Source organism: Macaca nemestrina, chromosome 2 (genome assembly GCF_043159975.1).
Source record: "Macaca nemestrina isolate mMacNem1 chromosome 2, mMacNem.hap1, whole genome shotgun sequence".
NCBI classification, from domain to species: domain Eukaryota; kingdom Metazoa; phylum Chordata; class Mammalia; order Primates; family Cercopithecidae; genus Macaca; species Macaca nemestrina.
Genome location: NC_092126.1, coordinates 162,037,659 through 162,053,029, shown reverse-complemented (window position 1 = coordinate 162,053,029; position 15,371 = coordinate 162,037,659). Strand labels below are relative to the sequence as shown.

At 36.3% G+C, this 15,371-nt stretch overlaps 1 protein-coding gene across 1 annotated transcript in view; it reads right to left on the bottom strand.

The window, feature by feature from the left end:
- The window catches only part of LOC105470299 (IQ motif containing B1), a 74,388-nt gene that overhangs the window by 11,165 nt on the left and 47,852 nt on the right, over positions 1 to 15,371 (bottom strand). Inside the window, exons 11-13 of the mRNA XM_011722140.2 lie at positions 12,792 to 12,934; positions 10,999 to 11,147; positions 4,407 to 4,538 (exon numbers count right to left, since the gene is read on the bottom strand). Coding sequence (XP_011720442.1) covers positions 4,407 to 4,538; positions 10,999 to 11,147; positions 12,792 to 12,934 — 424 coding nt within the window. The remainder of the gene's footprint in view (positions 1 to 4,406; positions 4,539 to 10,998; positions 11,148 to 12,791; positions 12,935 to 15,371) is intronic.

The window sequence follows — 15,371 nt, the reverse complement described above, 5'->3', positions numbered from 1 at the left end:
GTTTCAGTTACCTGCAGTAGAGTACAATAAGATATTTTGAGAGAGACAGAGAGACCACATTCATATAACTTTTATTACAGTATATTATGATAATTGTTCTACTTTATTACTGTGGTTGTTAATCTCTTACTGTGTGTAATTTATAAATTAAACTTTATCATAAGTATGTATGTATAGGAAAAAACATGATATATACAGGGTTCAGTACTATCTGCAGTTTTAGTCTTCCATTGGGGGTCTTGGAATGCATCTTCTGAGATTAACGGGGGACTACTGTATATTTACCCAAGTACAGTCATGCCTTGCTTAACGACAGGAATAGGTTCAGAGAAACGTGCTGTTAGGTGATTTTGTCACTGTGCGCCTGTCATCGAGTGTACCTACGCAAACTTAAATGGTATAGACTACTACCTATGTAGGCTATGTGGTATACCCTATTGCTCTTAGGCTACAAATCTGTACAGCATGTTATTGTACTGAATACTGTAATCAATTTTAATGCAATGGTAAGTTTTTGCATATGTAAACATATAAAAATATAGAAAATGTCCAGTAAAAATATGCCATTACAATATTAGGTGACCACTGTTGTATATATGGCCCAACACTGACTGAAAATTCATTATGTGACACATGGCTGTAATTACCATTTCCAGTGCTCTTAATTTCTTTATGTAGAGCCAGATTTCTCTCTGGTATCTTTTCCTGGCATCATTTTAAACAGAAATGTTAAGTGTTTTACACCTTAAAGAACTTAACATTTCTGATTTACATTCCCACCAACAGTGTGTAAGTGTTCCCTTTTCTCCACATCCTTGCTAACATCTGTTGTTTTTGACTTTGTAATAATAGTCATTTTAACTGGTATAATATGGTTATTTATTATGATTTTAATTTACATTTCTCTGATGATTAGTGATATTGAGCATTTTTCATTGTTTGTTGACCACTTGTATGTCTGTTCATGTTTCTTGCCCACTTTTTTTTTTTTTTTTTTGAGACAGGGTCTCTCTCGGCCGCCCGGGCTGGAGTGCAGTAGCATGAACATGCCTCACTGCAGCCTCAACCTCCTGAGCTCAAATGATCACCCCACTTCAGCCTTTCAAGTAGCTGGGACTGCAGACAGGCACCACCATGCCTGGCTAATTTTTAAATTTTTTGTAGAGACCAGGTTTCACCATGTTGCCTAAGCTGGTTTCGAATTCCTGGGCTCAAGTATTCCTCCTGCCTTGGCATCCCAGAGTGCTGAGATTATAGGCATGAGCCACAGCATCCGGCTTTGCCCACTTTTTAATGGGTTTTTTTCTTCTTGAGTTGAGTTCCTTGTAGATTCTAGATATTAGCCCTTTGTTAGATGTATAGCTTGCAACTATTTTTTCCCATTCTATAGGCTGTTTACCGTTGATTGTTTATTTTGCTGGAGGGGAGTTTGCAATACAAGCATGTAAATGTGCATTTTTACTCCCTCAATCTATACGAATAAAAAGAATTTAACATTTTTTACAACATTTCTGGAATGTTAAATTCTTTTTTGGTAGTGCAAGTGTACTGGTGATCAAGTCTTTCAGCTTTTGTATGTCTGAAAAAGCTTTTTTTTTTAACAATTTTTTTTGCTAGGTACAGAATTCTAGGTTGGACAACTTTTTTTCCTTTCAGTACTTTAAAGCAAGGTATCTTCTTGCTTGCAGTGTTCCTACTGAGCAATGTAATTTTTGTCTTTATATATCATTTAAAATTTTTTTTGTTTTTAAGATTTTCACGTATCACTGGTTTGACAATTTTGATTATGATATTCCTTGGCACAGTTTTTTCCATGTACTTGTGCCTTAACTGGTTTGGGTATGGGCTTATCATTTTTAGTTTGGAAAGTTTTCAGCCATTATTTTTCTCTACATTTCCTTCAGGGATTCCAATTTTTCACTTATTGGGTCACTTACAGTCCCACAGCTCAGTAATGGTCTTTTCAAATATTTTTCTCTTTTTTCCCTCTCTGTGACTCATTTTGTGCAGTATCTACTACTATGGCTTCACCTTTATTATTAATTTATTATTAGACTTCCATCTAGCAAAGTCTAATCTGCTATTAATTTGATCAAGTATATTTTTCACACCATACTTTGAAGTTTTTATCTCTAGGAGTTTGATTCAGGTATTTTAAAAATATTTTCCATATTTCTACTTGACTTTTTGAACATATAGAATACAGTTATAATGACTGTTTTAATGCCCTTCTCTGCCAATTTTAACATCTATGTAATTTCTGGGTTGGTTTTATTGAATATCCTCCTCATTATGGGTCATATTTTCCTACTTCCATGCATGCCTTTAATATTTGATTAGCTGCTAGACATTGTGACTTTTACCTTGTTGGGTGCTGGATATTTTGACATTTCTTAAAATTTTGAGTCTTTTTTTGGAATGCTGTTAAATTACATGAAAACATTTTAATCTTTTTTTGACTCTTGATTTTATAATTTGTTTGGCAGAATGGAGCTGTCTAGGCTAATCATAATCTACTATTAAGGGAAGGTCTTCCTGAGTACGCTTCACAATACCCTGTGAATTATGAGTTTCTCCAGTGTATTTGATGGGAACAGGCACTATTCCTGGACCTATGTGAGTTCCAGACACACTTCCGTCTTACCTTTTCAGATGACTGTTTGGAAAATTTGGCTTTAGATAATTTCCTCACATGTACATGCTGATTAGTATTCTGGAGAATACTCAAGGGGTAGATTCTGTAGATATCTGGGGTTCTCTCTCTTTGCAGCTCTCTTTGCTCTGGTACTCTGTTCTATGAAGTCTAGCTCCCTTGGTGTCACCAGACTCTCAGTGCCATCTCCTTAAGGATTCTAAAGAGCTCTTCTCTTCCTTGAGCTATGGCCTAAAAACTCTTTCAAGGCAGTAAGCTGGGGTAATTATAGGGCTCGCTTTGTTCCCTCTCAGAAATTATTGTTCTTTGTTGTCTGATGTCCAGGGTCTTGAAAACGATTTTCTCATACATTTTTATCTGTTTATGTTTGTTTCTTTTTCTGGTTGTTTCAGGCAGGAAGTAAATCTAGTCCCTGTTACTCCATCTTGGCCTGAAACAAATGTCAGGACTTTTTCCACTGTCTACCTTTTTATGGTAATCACAGAGGGCCTGACATAGAAGGGTGGTTTTTTCCTCCTCTCTTTCTCCACAGACTCCATTAAGTTTTGGGTCCCTAAATCCAGATTAGCAGGAGGGGAAAGTAAGAGGGCTTACTTACACTTCCTGGACTAAGCTATGCTATTCAATTCAGGTTTTACCATTGCTGTGTTCCAGTGATTACCAGATACATGCTCAGCTACTAATATATTTGCACTTCATTTCCATTTGTATAGTGGTTTTTGTTTGTTACAAAAAGTCCTTTCATTTTGGGCGCTCTGGAGGAATGAAAGGGTGAATGACAGGACTGCCTAAATATCACATTAAACCTCTAACATCAGTTATCCAGAACCTTCAAATTTGAGAAGTGTGTGTGTGTATCTGTGTGTGTGTGTATGTATGTGTGTGTGAGAGAGAGAGAATGAACTCAGGCACAAACACCACCACCACAATCACAACAAAACTCATGAAAAGCACCAAGATACACTATGAGTGGTTGGTTCAAATGAGGGAATAATTCTGATAGATTGAAATGTATAAACTGCCAACTTTGTCCATAAAATTACAGAAGTGTGAAAGCATGGGAGAAACTGTAAGAGTAAAGAAAGTAGAGGTAATCAGCAAAGGTGCAGGTGATTAAAATTAATGACAGGAGTGGTGAGTTACTCCCAAGGCAGAAAGGGAAATGACCTTTGAAGACACATAGGAGTAGATGGTCAAGAATTCAGGTGGGAGAAGTGAATAACACGTGACCTGCAATACTGTGGTCATAGAAAGTCAAAGATATGGACATTTCTGTTGGGATAAAGGCGCTAGCAGTATATTTGTGGTAAGATCATAAGAGGCAAATAGTCAAATGCTATATCTTATTGGCTTCTGGAGGTACATTAGTAGTCCAACAAATGTAAGAATGAATAATCATTGATTGACAATTACATATACTCTTTCTGGAAGGTTCAAAATAGTTCGAGTTTTACTGTATATTGCAAAAGAAGCAATGAACAAGTCTTATTGACGTAGTATGGGAAAAAACTGATTTAAAGCAGAGTCTCCTTCACCACTGACTATACCTCTATGGCTATGTAACTATAAAAAGATATACCATTACTTCTATGGAAAAGCCAATGCATTACTTTATACCAGCAATAAATGTATACACACATACACACACACACACACACACACACATATATATATATATATATGACACTGTTTTGTTGATCAATATCATGCACTGGAATAATGTAATACTGATATGGCACAGAAGCCTACATACCAAATGTCTTCTGACATAGTGATCCACTTGTTGCTTCAGTTCAACTCGGCGTGCATCAGTGAGTTCTTGGAGTCCTCGCCAAGAAGCAAATAGTTTCTTTTTCTTATGGCACTTTGCTAGGAATTTAAGTGCCTGGAGGAAAAAAAAAAATTGAAGGTTTGTGATTTTTCTCCCCTAACTAATAGAACTATTTTCTCACTACAATATATGGTAGTGACCACATTGCAATATTGATTAACTCTGAGTGTGTATAAGGAGGGGAATGGGACTGTGACAAGACGCAGGAGAACAGTGATTTTGAAAATACAGTCTTCTGTAGTGCTTTTTACAAGGATATAGTCACGTATTATTTGTGCAGTAAGCAATGAAGAGGAAAAAAGCAATAGATTCTAGTCTCAATTCTAGTCCCTTATAAACTATGATTCTGGGCAAGTCACTTGATCCCTAGAGGACAGATTCTATGTCTATAGAAAAAAGGGGCCTTAATTCTACACAGCCTACAGGATTGTAAACAACTAGGAAGACAGTATATTTCTGTCTGAATTATTTCCCATGTCCTTCAGAATGGACTCTGGTAAAAAGAAATTTTGTAATAGGCATGATATGGGACAAATTTGCAATTATTCTTCCCAATTGTTTTCACTCTTCTTGTGTCTTTGTTGTTTTTATTTTCATCAAAGTTACATGTTCACATTATTTAAAGCAAGGGTCAGCAAATCATTGCCCACAGGCCAAATCTAGCCTGCTGCCTGTTTTCATAGGGCTTGAGAGCTAAAAATGTGTGTGTGGTTTTGTTTTCGTGTTTTTGTTTTGTTTTGTTTTTTCATTTTACATTGTTAAACAATTTAAAGGGAAAAGAATATTTAGTGGCATGTAAAATTATATGAAATTCAAAATCTAATGTTTACAAATAACTTTTTTTTTTGAGATAGAGTCTCGCTCTGTCACCAGGCTGGAGTGCAGTGGCACAATCTCAGCTCACTGCAACCTTCAACCCCCCAGGTTCAAGCAATTCCCCTGCCTCAGCCCAGAGTAGCTGGGATGACAGGCGTGCACCACTGCACCAGGCTAATTTTTGTATTTTTTAGTAGAGATGGGGTTTCACCATGTTAGCCAGGCTGGTCTCGATCTCTTGACCTTGTGATCCACCTGACTCGCCCTCCCAAAGTGCTGAGATTACAGACGGGAGTCATCGTACCCCACCTCTACAAATAACATTTTACTGGAACACAGACATGCTCATTTGTTTACTGTTGGCTATGGATGCTTTTGTGCTATAACTGAATACATGTGACACACTGCATGACCTGCAAAGCTTAAAATATTTTATTATATAGCGCTTCCCAGAAAAGTTTGCTGATATAACTCTATCGTTTAATGTGTCAGTTTCGTAAGAATTACTAGAATGCTATTGTTTAATTTGTCAGCTTCATAAGAATTACTAGAATTCTTACTAGAGTTACCCATTTACCCTGTCCCCTGACTCAAGGGCAACAATTTAATTCAGTTTATTCTTTTGACATTTAGCTCCGCCTATTTTTCTGTGATTTTTTTTTTCAGATATAGGCATTACCTATTGATTTTCTTGTATGAAAGGTATGAATTTAGCTCTCTTTCACTTGCTTCTACTCCCCATCCATCCTATATTATTATATCATAATTTTAGTTAATGTTCAATGTTTGCAAAATTATGACCACATAAAGGCTATTCACTTTTGAACAATATAGTATACTATAATTACTTTTCCTTCCTTGCACATTTTTATTTTCTCTGGAATTATTAATTCTCTTTTCTCCCATGCTTTGTTTTCCATACTACCGATTATATTTTATAAACTCTGCCCTACTTTTCAACACATTAAAATACATCAGGCATTCTATCAAATTCATTTTCTTGGACACACTTTCTGGAGCTTCCTGACCTGCTCTCTATACCTTGGGCATAGCTGTCATCCTGTAGTCTCCATTCACCATCATCTCGGTGACTACTTTTTATCTTTCCCATGTGTTTCTTGGATTCCATGTTGCCTTCTTTCTCAGGTTATTCCCTCTTATCTAAAAATGTCTTTGGTCTGTCCTTATCTTTAATTAATAATTTGGTTGGGTATAGAATTCTAGTTGGAAATCATTTTCCTTCAAATATGTGACAGTCTCACTTCAATACTTTTTAGCTTCCAATGTTGCTGTCAAGAAGTCCTTTTGTTCCTAGTACATCTCACAGTATTATGAAACAAATGTGGAAGTGTTTCTGTCACTGTATTGGACACTTAATTGGTCCCCTTAATCTAAAATTCGTGACATTCAGTTCTGAGAAATCTTCAGTTATTTGACTTTTTCTCTTCTGTTTTTTCTTGTTCTTGATTTCAAATGTTTGGCTGTTTGACCTCCTAGACTGGCAGTGTTTTCTATCCATCTGTTTTTTTTTTTTTTTTAATTAAAGATTCTACCTTTTTTTCTTTTTCTAATGATATTTCATATGTTGACCAGGCTGGCCTAGAACTCCTGAGCTAATGCCATCCTGCTGCCTTAGCCTTCTGAGTAGCTGGGATTGCAGATGTGTGCCTCTGGCAAAATCTTTTTTCCTTGCTTTCTGTGAGATTTCTTTAACTTTTCTCCCACAATCCTTTTATTAGTCTTTCAGTTTTCCCTGTCGAATTTTATTCTCTGTGTTCCCTTTTATATGGTATCTTGGTTTTGTTTCATATATTATGTTTCCTTATCTCTCTGAGGATATTAATAACAGATTAAAAACATTTTTTCCTTATACCTGCAATGTTTATATTCTATCAAGTTGTTTTATTCCATTTGTTTTGTCTTTGGCTTTCCTTAGATATTCAGTGATAATTATCCTTTAGTTGATATTTAAGAGTGGGCACTAAGAAGCGGTTTAGAAAATTTCCCTAGTACCCTTTACTTTTTTGGTATTTTTTTTTAAGACAGGGTCTCACACTGTCACCCTGGCTGGAGTGCAGTGGCTTGATTATGGCTCACAGCAGCCTCAACCTCCTGGGCTCAAGTGATCTTCCCACTTCAGCTTCCTGAGTAGCCGGGACTACAGGTGTGCACCACCAAGCCCAGTTAATTTTTTGTAGAGAAAGAGTCTTATTATATTTCCTAGGCTGGTCTCAAACTCCTGGGCTCAAGTGATCCTCCCGCCTCAGCCTCCCAAAGTGCTGGGATTTACAGGCGTGAGTCACCATGCCCGGCCTTGTTTTCAGTATGGTACTTGAGTTTTCAACTGTGCTTGCATCCTTCTGTTGAGACTCTCTTCTTTCCTTCTATTCTCCCCTTTCATTTATTTTTCTCTTTTAGCAAATTTCCTCAATTTTTAGCCACTGGAGAAACAATGCCTCTGTTTTTGCATCAAGTAAGAGAAGAACAGAAGGTGGATAACCGTTCTGGCCTTTCTTTTCCTGCCGAGGACACTAATAACCGGTTCTTCCTGAGGGACGAGTTCATTGAAAGGATATTCCTACTCCTTTATATTACTTTTTTTTTTTTTTTCAGGCTGGATCTCATTCGTATTGTCCAGGCTGGAGTGCAGTGGTGTGATCACAGCTCACTGCAGCCTCAACTTCCCAGGCTCAGGTGATTTTCCCCACTTCAGTTTCCCAAGTAGCTGGGACTACCAGTACGTGCTACCATGCCTGGCTAATTTTTGTATTTTTATTAGAGATGAGGTTTTGCCACATTGCCCAGGCTGGTATACTACTTTCAATGAGGCTAATGAATTATTTCCCATTTTTTTTCTTAGCAAGGTCAGTAGCAGTGCCAACAGAAGTATAATGTGAGTCATATAAGTAATTTCAAATTTTCTAGTAGTCACATTAAGAAAATAAAAAATGGGCAAAACAATATTTACTGAGTTATATAAAACATATAACTCTGTATACACAAAATATTAGTATTTCATCATGTAATCAATATAAAAAAGTATTAATGAGATACTTTACACTTTTTTTCATGCTACGTTTTCAAAATCTGGTGGGTATTTTACACTTACGACACATTTCAATTTGGACTAGCTACATGTCAAGTTCTTCATAGCCAGCTACGTATGCTTAATGATTATTTTATTGAACAGTGAAGGTCTCTAGTGTGTCTTAGAAAAGGATACCTTAGGCCAGGCACAGTGGCTCACACCTGTAATTCCAGCACTTTGGAAGGCTGCAGCGGGAGGATCACTTGAGCTCAGGAGTTGGAGACTACCCTGGGCAACAAAGTGAGACTTAGTCTCTACTGAAAAAAAAAAAAAAAAATTAGCTGGGCCTGGTGGTGCAAGCCTGTAGTCCCAGCTACTGTGGAGGCTGAGGCGGGAGGATCTCTTGAGCCTCGCAGATCAAGGCTGCAGTGGGCTATGATTGTACCACTGCACTCCAGCCTGGGAGACAGAGAGAGATTCTGTCTCAAAAAAAAAAAAAAAAAAAAAGAAAGGATGCTTTAAAAATATGGCAAAATGTATCCTTTATTGACTATTGCCTTGTTATAATTTTCTCTATTTTTCTATTTCTTTTCTCAGTGTACTTTCCCATTTTTCTTTCTCTTTTCCTTCTTTGAAAGTAATTCTTGGCCAGGCATGGTGGCTCACACCTATAATCTCAGCACTTAGGGAGGCTGAGGCAGGAGGGTCACTTTAGCCCAGGAATTCAAGGCTGTGATGCACTGTGAACACACCACTGTACCTGGGTGACAGAGTGAGACCACGTTTCTTTAAAAAAAAAAAAAAAAAAGTAATCCTCTTATTTCCTTTTCCATTTTGGCTAACTTCACTTTGACTTCATCTTATTTTTATTAATGAGATGCAAAGACTATAAACATGACTTTGACCCATCCCTTTTTGCTCTTAAACAGAGACGCATTCCTTTTTTTTATTAATGAGATGCAAAGACTATAAACATGACCTCAACCCATCCCTTTTTGCTCTTAAACAGAGACTCAATTACCTTTTTTTTTTTTAGCAGATATGAGGCAAATGCGACTAATCTTCCTTTTGTGCCACTGTAAAGTATAAAAGCCAAAACAACTTTGCCTTCATAGCCTTCAGATACATTCTTATAATGACCCCTACTTCTTTCTCTAAGAAATGGTAGGCAAACCGGGATATTTCACTTTATAGTAGAGGATCCTTTTACAAAGTATTTAGGGTCATCTAAATCAGGCAAGGTAGTAAGTCAACTTAATAAGGGCCCACCTAATTCTATGACAGGGAAGACTTTAAAAAGGAGGTATTTATGAGTTAAAAGTGTTAGAAAGAAGCCAAAGGTTCCTCCAAAGGAAGTGTCTCCAACCCTGATATCAACTGGTTAATCCTTAGATGACTTTGTTTAGCAGAAGGTAAATATCAGGAGTATGTGTGATTCAGTGATGGTGCAGGACTGTTTGTTGCAGATACAACCTGAGATCCCCAGAAGAGCCTGAAGAAGGAGTAGGAGGCAGGCATCTCTTCCTATTTCTCTAGCATTTATTCTACTATGTTTTTGGATGATTTAAAAAAAAAAAAACTTTGTAAAAAGTTAATCACAGAGACTGTTCAAAAATCTATCACAGTAGAAAACTGAAATTGACCTAAAAATTCAATAAGGATTGTTAAGCTAAATGCTATAGGACCTGAAATCCTAATATGAAAGTTAACCATGTATAAGATAATAACTGGATGTTAGGAAAACTGGTCATTAAATTTTAAAAACCACCTTGTGCTATGCTTTTCCAAGGCAACAAAATAGTACTATCCTCTAGAGAGATCACAGAAAGATTGCTATTTAAGAACACGAGGCTGGGCGTGGTGACTCATGCCTGTAATCCCAGCACTTTTGGAGGCCAAGGTAGGCAGCTCATGAGGTCAAGAGATCGAGACCATCCTGGCCAATATGGTGAAACCCAGTCTCTACTAAAAATACAAAAATTAGATGGGCATGGTGGTGCGTGCCTGTAGTCCCAGCTACTCAGGAGGCTGAGTCAGGAGAATTGCTTGAACCTGGGAGGTGGGGGTTGTAGTGAGCCAAGATTGCGCCATTGCACTTCAGCCTTGCAACAGAGCAAGAATTCGTCTAAAAAAAATATATATATATATATATATATATAAAATTCTATAATTAAAATGTTATAATGATCTAAATATACCTAATATCTGTGCATTAAAAAAATCAAATATCACATGCTGCACTTGCAGAGAACTTTGTAATTTACAAAATACATTCCCATGAATTAGGGTAACTGATCCACATAACAACTGAGTGAAAAGGGTAAGGGTAAACATCTATTCACACATCAAGCACATGTGATGAGCTGACAACAATAAGACTTAGCTCCTTATTCCTGAAGAACTCACAGCCCAAGTAAGAAGGGAAATAATTAACAAAACAACATTGTAGTATAGTAAATGATGTACAAGGTTCTAAGGTAGTACTAAGGACTGAGTGTCTAAACCAGCTTGGCCAGAGGTAAGGAGGTTTTCTTTTACAAAAGAAAAAACTAAGGCTCAAGAAAACTAAGTGTCTTGATAAAGGCTTTACAACAGGTAATTAGCAAAGTCAGGTTTGAACTCATGTTTTTGCCTCTTGATTCAGAGCTCTTTTCACTGCATTAGACTCACTGCTCTTTGAAGTGTGACAGCTGCTTTATACTCTGTGAGAGACTGCCTCTGTTGGTGAAAATTTTTCCTTTCCCTGTACCCTCTCCAATGTTTCTGGATAATCAATGCTGATTTCTCTTCCATTTCCCGATAGTGTTTCTCCACCTGACCTAAAAAGATGATAGACACTATTACAACATACTCACTGCCATGCTTTCTTAAGTTCTGGAATCAGGACAATGATAATAATAATCTTGCTTTCTTTTTATTTTTGCCAATACTGTTCACTAATTTTCCCAATTCTATTATTTTACCATGGTTCTAAGATTTTAGAAACAAAGCTTTCCCAGATTATGCAGCTTCTTTAGAGAAAGAACTCATATAATATTTTTGTGGTAGAGTAATAAGAAAATCGCTGAAAATCTAACATTAAAAACATTTCAAAAAACCCAAAAAACCAAGAATCCTAAGCACACGATTAAGAAGTCATTCAGTACCATCAGAGGGAAAGGGCAAAATGTATGTATGTGTTCTCTCTACATGCTTCCAAATTTCTCTTAAGTCACTCAGTCAGTTATATAGATGACTTTCTTTTTGCTTTCTTGGAGTTGCTCAGCATGCAACCCAGGGTTCACAGTACATACATGACAGAATAAGGTAGTAGAATTGTTAATAAAAAGGGGAGTGTATTTGGGGGAGTATAAGAAACTGATATAATTTAATGATCAATTGGATATAGAGGTAAAAGAGGGAAAGGACTCTAGGATGTCTCAAATGGGAAACTGAGTAAGTTACTGGTGCCATTATCTGAGATGGGGAATAAAGGAAAAGGAAATCTGAGGGGTAAGATAATGACTTTGGTGTTTGGGTTGCCTGTGGATATCCAGGTAAAGCTGGATCCAATAGGCAGTTGGGTACAGAGGTGTGTTATTCAATAGAGTAGACATTATCCACAAGTGGCTACTTGGGTTAAAATAAAGTAAAATTAAAATTCAGGTACTTCAGTACACTAGCCACATTTCAAATACTCAGTAGCCATCTCTAGCCACTGGCTACCCTACTGGATGGTACAGATATACAACCTTTCATTTTTGTAAAAATTTCTATTGGGCAATTCTCCTCTAAGAGCTTAGGAGAGTAGGTGAAGACAGAGACCAGATTTGAGACTGCTCAGCACTCAGTTGAGAGTTGAGCTGTAGTTATGGATGGATACCCCAGGAAGAGCAAAATGACAGGAATAAGGTGAGGATGGAATCCTAGAAAACATCTATATTTAATGGAGATGAAGTGAAATAAAAGGCTAGTGAAGGACCCTGGATTGAATAACAAGACGACAGGTAAAAGAACTTGAAGATAATATTGAAACCACTAAGACCTCTCAGACCACACCTTATTATTAATTTCAGCTTAGTCTGTCAAAGGTGGAAAGAAGATGTCACAACATTTGTACTAAGGAATGAGTTAAGTTCTGATGGCAGAATGTGATAATATTCCAACTCCTTATTTCAGTTCAAGAAGTATCTTTGTGTCTCTAACAGCTATCTTTATGCATAAATTTTTATGTTTCACTAAACTATCTGAAGGATAAGAAAAAAAAAACTGGTGGGCAGATTGTTCATCATCAACGAATAGGTCTGAATCAAAAAAATAGTAACCGTTTTTGAACTCAGAAGATTTAATAAAGTTTATCTAAAAAACAGAGAAAAAGGGCAAAAGTCCAAATTTTAAAAAAATCATCATGTAGCTAGAAAACTTGGTTTGTTAAAAGATAACCTAAATATTCTTATGTTTATAAAGCTGATACTGCCACTCACCTGGATGAACTATTTCGAGCATACTCAGTCGCAGTTCTCGAGAAAGTCTCATGGCTCTCTGTCTTTGAAGCTGCAATCGTAATTTGAGGTCCTCCTCTTCCTTCTGCCTATTTATCTCCAGCAACATCTTTGTTCGTTTAGATCTGTGATGGAAACAGTGTGTTATACATAATTTTCATAAATCATATGGAAAATGCATAACCTCCCTGGTAATAAAATAAATGTAAACAGAAAAAATTTTAAGGTAATTTCTAGTGTTAATAAGGTATGATAAAATAGCCTGTCTTCTGTGGCTGTTGTGCAACCTTTCTGGAGAAATATTTGAATATATGCATTAAAAGTCTGGAAAAATATTTGAAATATATAAATAAAAAGCCTTAAAAGTGATGACCAATTAGTTCCATTACAAATAATATTCTTAAGGAAATAATCAGATATATATGTAAAAACCTCTGTTCAAAAATGTTCTCCACAGTATTACAACAGTAACAAGTTGAAAACAAACTTTGTCTCACAACAGGGAGTTGGATAAATAGATACTGGTTCATTCACCTGATGGGATGGGATTATATGAACTATGAAAAAATAAAATGTTCGAAGAATATTTAGTGACATGAGAATATATCAATGATCTAATGTCAGGTAAAAGTAAAATCAGGATATAGAAGGATGAGATCAAAATTGTGTCAAAAAATTTACATTTACTTACACAGAAAAATAAAAAACATTAAAATTTCAAGTGATTTTTATGCATGATGTGATTACAGTTGACTTTTATTTTCTTCTTATGCCTATTTCTCAATTATTGATAACTGAACATTACTTTTAAAACTGGTTATGAAAACTTTCATGTGGCCACATTTTATATAATTATCATTTCTGTATTACCTGCTTTTATTCACCAAAATTTCTCCTTAGCCATTCCCATCTAGTTTTTGTTGCTTCCAATATCACTATGTAAGGAGACTACAAGTGTCAGTTTACAGTAAATATACTCAAAATGCTTTCAGATACCCACAGAAAAAGAAAACGAGGATAAGAAGAGAGACAGAATAAACTAGTTTACCTCTATAGACTTAATTTGACATGTGTCTCTCCCAAGAACATTTTCTCTTAGATCTTTTTTTAAAACTGTATTCTTAGAATTAAACTGTAAACAAATGTGGTACCTTGGCTATAGCTTTGTACTCTTAATAGCCAGACATCATTATAGTATAATTAGAGAGGATTATTATGATTTTTCAACTGAATTTTCAACTCAAAATAGTTTATTTTGATTAAATTCTTTTGATAAAATGTTGTGTGCCTGTGGTTGTTTCTCATAAATTCTTCCATCAATTACAACTTAAATTTTCTCTAGTTTTCTACTTAGGACACAGTAGAGAATTTGTTTTGAAACTTCTTTCTTATCTCTCTTATGGAAGACAGAGAAGACCTCAAAAGTGTATGTGTGTCAAAAAGTTCTAGAGAAGATCTAGGGCTAGTTGAATAGTTCTAAGTGTATCTTGCTCTTTGTGAAAGCTGGAAATGAAGCAGGTAAGGGCCTCTCCCTTCCCAAAGAATAGCTGATGGCATCTTGCCTGTTCTACAGAACTCCTTCGCCTCAAAACTTCTGGGTTATACAGCATGCAGATAATAATGTTTTATCTCTTACCCATTCATAGAGGGTAAAAGAGAGCAGGCACTAAACACAGCCTCCTTCTAAACTGGTTTTTAAAAAACTAACTCTGTGGCTCGGCGCACTGGCTCACACCTGTAATCCCAGCACTTTGGGAGGCCAAGGTGGGTGGATCACCTGAGGTCAAGAGTTCGAGACCAGCCTGGCCAATATGGTGAAACCCCATTTCTACTAAAAATACAAAAATTAGCCAGCTGTGGTGGTGTGTACTTATAGTCTCAGCTACTTGGGAGGTGAGGCAGGTGAGGCAGGAGCCTGAACCCGGGAGGTGGAGGTTGCAGTGAGCCGAGATCGTGCCACTGCACTCCAGCCTGAGTGACAGAGTGTGACTCCACCTCAAAACAACAACAACAACAAAAAACTACCTCTGTTTCTAACTTCTAATTGACTATAGATTATAGTGTTTAATACTGCATCATCAATATTTTAAATATCATTTCATACTATTAGTATGAAAAACATAGTAATCATTAAAATTATATCTGTTAGAATATTTAATCTGTCAGAAAACCGGGTTTGGGAAACAATTTAGGTATGTAGGCTATGAAATACGGCAAAAATGAAAAGACTATGGAGCATGAAGGTGGAAGTAAAGTACAAACCAGAAAGACAGGACAAAAGTGAGGTTTGGTGATTTAAATAGGGACTAAATTGTAAACAGATGTGCTTACTGGATTCATGTTTCACTTTCATGTTTGAAAACATTAGGAACTGATGTGATTTCGAATGTAATTCCCCCATTTATTAATAAATAACATCTAGTTATTTTGTTCAGAGTTTCTATAATCACTCAAAAATCAAACAATTATTCTTCCAACTGGTTTCTTTGTAAGAATTAGTAGGCACTGGACCACCTGGCCTCTGTATTACACTTCTGAAAATAAAATGACTGATCAGATGTC